This window comes from Physeter macrocephalus, chromosome 20, assembly GCF_002837175.3.
Source record: "Physeter macrocephalus isolate SW-GA chromosome 20, ASM283717v5, whole genome shotgun sequence".
Lineage (NCBI taxonomy): Eukaryota > Metazoa > Chordata > Mammalia > Artiodactyla > Physeteridae > Physeter > Physeter macrocephalus.
Genome location: NC_041233.1, coordinates 99,543,495 through 99,550,760, shown reverse-complemented (window position 1 = coordinate 99,550,760; position 7,266 = coordinate 99,543,495). Strand labels below are relative to the sequence as shown.

General features: G+C 40.6%; 1 protein-coding gene across 12 annotated transcripts in view; it reads left to right on the top strand.

Annotated features, from left to right (window-relative positions):
* Window positions 1-7,266, top strand: part of DLC1 (DLC1 Rho GTPase activating protein) — a 415,897-nt gene that overhangs the window by 202,891 nt on the left and 205,740 nt on the right. For all 12 annotated transcript variants that reach the window (XM_028481729.2, XM_028481727.2, XM_028481728.2 and 9 more), the window contains one exon: window positions 946-979. In XM_028481729.2, coding sequence (XP_028337530.1) covers window positions 946-979 — 34 coding nt within the window. The remainder of the gene's footprint in view (window positions 1-945; window positions 980-7,266) is intronic.

The window sequence follows — 7,266 nt, the reverse complement described above, 5'->3', positions numbered from 1 at the left end:
ACACACACACACACACACACACACACACACACACACACACACACACACACACACCCCACATCTTCTTTACCCATTTATCCACTGATGGACACTGAGGCTGTTACCATATCTTGGCCACTGTGAATAATGTTGGAATGAATATGGGAGTGCAGATACCTCTTTGATATCCTCTTTTCATTTTCTAATTAATTAATTCATTTATTTATTTTTGGCTGCCTTGGGTCTTTGTTGCTGCATGTAGGCTTTCTCTAGTTGCGGCGAGTGGGAGCTACTCTTTGTTGTGCGTGGGCTTCTCATTGCAGTGGCTTCTCTTGTGGTGGAGCATGGGCTCTAGGCAAGAGGGCTTCAGTAGTTATGGCGCACGGGCTCAGTAGTTGTGGCTCGCGGGCTCTAGAGCACAGGTTCAGTAGTTGTGGTGCACGGGCTTAGTTGCTCCGTGGCATGTGGGGGTCTTCCTGGACCAGGGCTTGAACCCATGTCCCCTGCATTGGCAGGTGGATTCTTAACCACTGCGCCACCAAGAAAGTCCCGAGTAGTTCTATTTTTAACTTTTTGAGAAACCTCCATACTGTTTTCCATACTGGCTGCACCAAATTACATCCCCACCAACAGTGCACAAGGGTTCCCTTTTCTCCACATCCTTGCCTATACTAGTCATCTCTTGTCTTTTTGATGATAGCCACTCTACAGGTATGAGGTGATGTCTCATCGTGGCTCTGATTTGCATTTCCCTGATGATTAGTGATGTTGAGCACCTTTTCATGTGCCATTTGTATGCCTTCTTTGGAAAAAATATGTTTATTCAGTTCCTCTTCTCTAATATTTCTAGTGTCAGGTTCTATTTAATTTTTGCTTCATTTATGGGACATCATTTTGTTTCTAATAATGTTATTTGCTGTTTCCTTCTAATAATAACACAATTTTGTGGCTTTTTTTCTTTTTCAGGCTATTCCAGGTACTTCAGAGAAGGAAAAGGCTGGTAAGTTGACATTGGTTGTGTTTTCACTCCTACCTATTTTAGAATAAAATTCCATCTTCGTATAGATATTTTATTAAATATCTAAAATGTATACATCTTGTCAGTCTCTGGGCAAAAGTTATGGTCGAATTCCTGAAAAATAAGTTTTGCTCAAAATGTAGGAAAAAATATGGTTTTTTAGAATAGCATTACATTTTGTTAGAATAAGGTGTGTATTTCTTGTAGCATTAACTGTAACTGCAACCACAACGTTTTTCTTGAGGAAAATAATTAGATGTCATTCAGTGTACTGAGGAATGGTCTTTGGACATCTGTTGTTAATACAGTTGGCCCTTCGTATCCATGGGTTCTGCATCCACAGACTCAACAAACCTGGGTTGAAAATATTTGAAAAAACAAAAAATTCCAGAAAGTTCCAAAAAGCAAAACTGGAATTTGCTACAAAGGCAACTATTTACATAGCATTTACTTTGAATTAGGTATTACAGGTAATGTAGAGATGAATTTAAAGTATACAGGAGGATGTGTGTAGGTTGTATGCAAGCACTGGGCCATTTTATATAAGGGACTTGAGCATCTGTGGATCTTGGTGTCCATCAGGGAGTCCTGGAACCAATGCCCTGTGGATACTGAAGGAAGACTATAATTATCAAGATTTTTAAAAATCTTAGTAGCTTATTTAGTAGTCCTAGAAAAAGATGTACTTGTTTAAAGCTGATGTCATACCATCAAAAATATAATTGTGAAGCAGTACGAATAGTTGTATTAGAGAAAAATTATAATATTTTCTATGCTTTGTGCTATGATTATAACTACTTAACAGTATTATGGGAAATGGATAAGGACTAATGAAAAATACAGAAATGTGAAAAATTAGACTTGAATTGATGGAATTATGTGCTTTTTAAAAAGCTTTTGATCCTCCTCAATATTGTCTTATGTTTTCTGTGTAATAATAATCTTTTTAAAAAACTGATTAACGGTGCTTTACAAAACTTGAAGCATATCACTTAGCTCTTAGACGTGTGTAATTTTTGAGCCAATTTAAAGGTTTAGAGTATCATCTAAAAGGTGTCACGACTTCAAGTGACTTTACACTAACGCATTAGAGTTGGTCTGATAGGATTGTTATATGGGGAATGTTCTCTGTCAAGTTCAGTGATTTGATTTTTGCTGCCAGATAGTTTTCACACACAAGTTTTCATAGTTTGTGTTCTTCCATGAGCTAAAGTGTTCTTCTCTGTTTAGGCTGTGTCTGGCCTCTTTCTAATACGTTGTAAGGTAAGCCTTCAGAATAGAAGGAAAATATTGAACTGGCATCATGTGTCAGTTCAAGAGAAAAACTTCTCAGTTTATCCATGCATTGGTATTACTTGGATTAATAATATATATATACTAAACGAATTCAAATTACCATTCCAGAGCTCTAATACCTTCAATAATAGATGTATCAGCTATCTCTTTAGGACAAGACATAAATGGTTAAGAGAGCATTTGCATCACAAAGAAAAAGAAACTTAGGCGAAGTTGTGCTTTATCTTGAGTTGTGACAGTCTCTGTAATTCACAAGATTGGCTGCAATTTAAACAAAGTGTGTAACAGAGCAAAGTTGTCATCTTATTCCAGAAGACCAGCAAATTCTTTCATACCCCAAGGAGAAAATTAGGATAAAAATTCTTGGCTGGAGGGAAAGAGTGAGGAGGGATGGAAATGCCATTGCTTGAGGGACTGGAGAAGCAAAGACTTCTTTCTCTGCCGCTAAAATAATGTCAATGTGATAGGGAGAAGCATTTCAGTTATCAAGCTTCTCTTAAAGTCATTTTTATTAAAACAAAGAGCTAATTAAACAGAGAGCATATATATAATGCAACCACCACTTTTTGTCAGAATCCTGGATATTTTCCTCCCCCCAAAAAACAAAAACACAAACATGAAATTAATTGTCACTATTTAATGATCTCTTTTGGTCATTTCTATACTGCTGGGGCACAAATTTTAAAAGTTGATAACTTCCTTTCACAGAGGTTCTGCAAGACGATCTGTGAAAGGTAGGATCCACCAATGGATATATTTGACCTAACCAGGCCCCTGGATGTCCCATCTCTGATGTTTAACCCAGGATGGGCTGATTTCTGCAGAACCTGGCTTCTGTGTATTAAAATATTAGAATGATGAAAATTTACTCCAGAATGGATTTTAATTTAGATTTCTTGAGAATGTACTGATTATTTTAAGAGGAAATACAATTTTGTTTGACAATATAAATATAAGAAAGAAATGATTTTTTAATCAGTGAATTTATATGTCAAGATAAAGGGTTATGTTTGAATATTTTATTCAGTTGGTAACAGATTTGCCAATTCAAAAGAGAGTATGATTTATTTCAAAAAGTTTTAAAGGACCATGAAAGTCCAATCAATTTCTTCTATTTCTAAAATTTATTATGGCATATTTTAAATATTTTGAGTGTTTTATATACAAATGTGAATCTCTTTATTCCTCTCTATGAATCTCTATTTTTAAGCTCTGCTAGACAGAGGAATGGCAAGGAAGGCAGAGGACCCACTCAATCTTCTGGGGGTTAATTGAGCCTCTAAATAGGGTTAAGCTTCATTCCCACCCATAAGGCCTGTCTTTTTTTTTTTTTCTCTGTTTTGCTAGATGAATGTAGCCTATTGTTTCTTATTAAGAAAATCTATTTTAATCTGTGTGACCTCTCATCCAAGCCAACTGGAACCAACTCCACCAGGCTTTGTGAAGCTCTAAACAAAATCATTTTGGGAACATTCCATTAATAATTCTTAAGTTGCAGTTGTGTGGTTGCCCCAGTGTGTGCTTTATTTTTTTTTAAATAAATTTATTTATTAGTTATTTTTTGGCTGCATTGGGTCTTTGTTGCTGTGCAGGGCCCTCTCTAGTTGTTGTGAGTGGGGGCTACTCTTCATTGCAGTGCGTGGGCTTCTCATTGTGGTGGCTTCTCTTGTTGCAGAGCACAGGCTCTAGGTGCACAGGCTTCAGTAGTTGTGGCACATGGGCTCAGTAGTTGTGGCTCGCGGGCTCTGGAACACAGGCTCAGTAGTTGTGGCACATGGGCTTAGTTGCTCTGCGGCATGTGGGATCTTCCCGGACTAGGGCTCGAACCCATGTCACCTGCATTAGCAGGCGGATTCTTAACCACTGTGCCATCAGGGAAGCCCCAGTGTGTGCTTTAAGTAACCATCTTCTCTTCTGATCCATGCTGCTGTGTAAATTCAGCCTAGTGGAATCATTCTGCTGCTTGTGTGCCATCTTGGGATGACAAAACCCTCCAAGGGGAGACTATTTTGAAACAGCATCCCATTGGTTCATTTATTCCACAAATACTTACTGAACAGCAACATATAGTAGGCATCATATTAGGTTTTATCAAGGAAGCAGTTATGAACAAGGCATGGTCCTTGCCTGGAAGGAACTCAAACTCTAGCTGAGCATATTTCATTGGGCCAGCGTCCCCCTTTTCCTCTTCTCAATTGAAAAATTCTTAACCCAGGTTATTCAGAAAGCTTCCCAGGAAAAGAATCAAATAAAAATATTGTTCTCAAGAAATTATATATCGGAATGTATATTCTCCAGATCTGAAATAGAGTCCAATAAATTTGTTTTAAAAAATCAGAATTGGGCTTCCCTGGTGGCGCAGTGCTTGAGAATCCGCCTGCCGATGCAGGGGACGCTGGTTCGTGCCCCGGTCCGGGAAGATCCCACATGCCGCGGATAGTAGGCATCATATTAGGTTTTATCAAGGAAGCAGTTATGAACAAGGCATGGTCCTTGCCTGGAAGGAACTCAAACTCTAGCTGAGCATATTTCATTGGGCCAGCGTCCCCCTTTTCCTCTTCTCAATTGAAAAATTCTTAACCCAGGTTATTCAGAAAGCTTCCCAGGAAAAGAATCAAATAAAAATATTGTTCTCAAGAAATTATATATCGGAATGTATATTCTCCAGATCTGAAATAGAGTCCAATAAATTTGTTTTAAAAAATCAGAATTGGGCTTCCCTGGTGGCGCAGTGCTTGAGAATCCGCCTGCCGATGCAGGGGACGCTGGTTCGTGCCCCGGTCCGGGAAGATCCCACATGCCGCGGAGCGGCTGGGCCCGTGAGCCATGGCCACTGAGCCTGCACGTCCGGAGCCTGTGCTCCGCAACGGGAGAGGCCACAACAGGGAGAGGCTCGTGTACCACAGAAAAAAAAAAAAAGAAAAATCAGAATTAATCACACAAGTATCAATAAGTGTAATTGCATCCAACACAGAATAATTTCATTTAACTTCCCTTATGCCACCAGAATCTGTAAAGCATGGGCCCAATGCCATTGGTATATTTTCCAGCACATCTGCTTCCTATCCGTATGGCCTTGAGCAAGTTACTTAACCTCTTCATTTTCCCATTTCTAAAGTATAAATAAAGAAGTTGCCATGTTGTTATTGTAAGGCAACAATGCTTGGCACAAGGTAGGCTCTAAAACACAGTAGCTGTTTCTTATGATAATGAGTTGTGCTTATAACCAGTATGTATACAAGCCAAATAGAAGCTAGCTGTGTTACTGCTGCTCTGGTCTGCTCCAAGAGTTCTTAAATGCTTCCTTGGGGCACCAATTAACAGCTGAGCAGCTGTCCATGTGGAAGAAAGAGATCACTTTCTCCAAAAGCCTCTGAGTAAGTTAATTCAGACAGAGGTCATCATAGCATAGGCAGACTTGGCCATATTGTAACATCTCTAGAAATTCCTAGCTGTATTAAGGTGAAATTCTCTCTAGTGAGCAGATAATCTTCGATTTTCACAAAAGATTAGTCCCTAAGAAATGTATACCCTGAGTCCCATTTTCCTAGGACTCCCCGGCATCCCTAGACCCTGGGGTAATTGGATCCTGTCTACCCAGCTCCCTTCCTCCCTCCCTGACCTCCTGTACACAGTCCTGTCAACACTGCCACCTAATCATCCTGTGTCTATTCTTCCTGCCATTGTTTTAAAGCAGCCTTCACTTTGCACTGGATTTTGAAACAGCATCCAGAGCTGGTTTCCCTGCCTTAACTGATCATTACACCTGTTCACTCTCTACACTGTCACCAAAGTTATGTTTGAAAAGCATCACCTGATCATATCGATTTCTACTTCAACTTTTTTTGGGCCTCCTTACTAATTACAAGATAAGATCAAACTTTCCTGCTTGACGTAGCTGGCCATTTGTAATCTGGATGCGGTATATGGTATTGGATATGCCCAGTTCACCCCTCAGATCCACCCTCCACCCTACTTCTCCCCAGCTCTGTGACCCTCAAGCAGAGCAGTGTGGGCAAAATCAATGGGCTGCCCTCCTTTCAGTTTTCCTGTCGCACCAGTGAGGAGGGCCAGCAAGAGACTGACGGTTGGGAGGACAGTACGGCTGTGAGGTTGGGTAGTTTATTCCCCCCCTCTGCTTCTCGAGGAGTCACTGCTGGCCTTTTCCACCCAGGTTTCCAGGTTCTGACAACCATTCTCTCCTCTTGCCTTGTGGTTCCCCTACACCTTTATCAATAGTTCTGTTACTGGGCTTCCCTGGTGGCGCAGTGGTTGCGCGTCCGCCTGCCGATGCAGGGGAACCGGGTTCGCGCCCTGGTCTGGGGGGATCCCACGTGCCGCGGAGCGGCTGGGCCCGTGAGCCATGGCCGCTGAGCCTGCGCGTCCGGAGCCTGTGCTCCGCAACGGGAGAGGCCACAACAGAGGGAGGCCCGCATACCACACACACACAAAAAAATAGTTCTGTTACTAAACTCCCCTCAGTTTACCCAGGGTGCCATCTGTTTCCTGCTAGGAGTCTCACTGATAAACCTACCAATGTTTTCTCTTCTTTCTATTCCTTTGTGTTCATTGGTTGGTTGGTTTGTCCAACTTCAGCCACAACATACAGCCACAGAACCCCTTCTAACTTTGGATCTTTCTACTTCTACGTAGATCGTTCACTGCCTTTTTAAAAATACAGATGATAGGTAAAGATAGAGGGAGAAAGAGAGAAATGACTTATCCAAGAAAAAGAGAAGATATGGACCATGTTTTTCTTCATCCTAAATGAATATAGTTTCATTCAATCACATGGAGGAGAAAAATATCTACCCTTATGATTTAGAATGTGTTCTCTATTGCCTAGAAGCATGTAAATTAGAAAATTAGCGTTGCATTTTAGTCACCAAAATGTGACTCTCTGAGCGTACTTGAGAAGTAGTATTAAGGAGTAATATGAAATCTCTCATTCTAAAATTAAATCATAGAACACA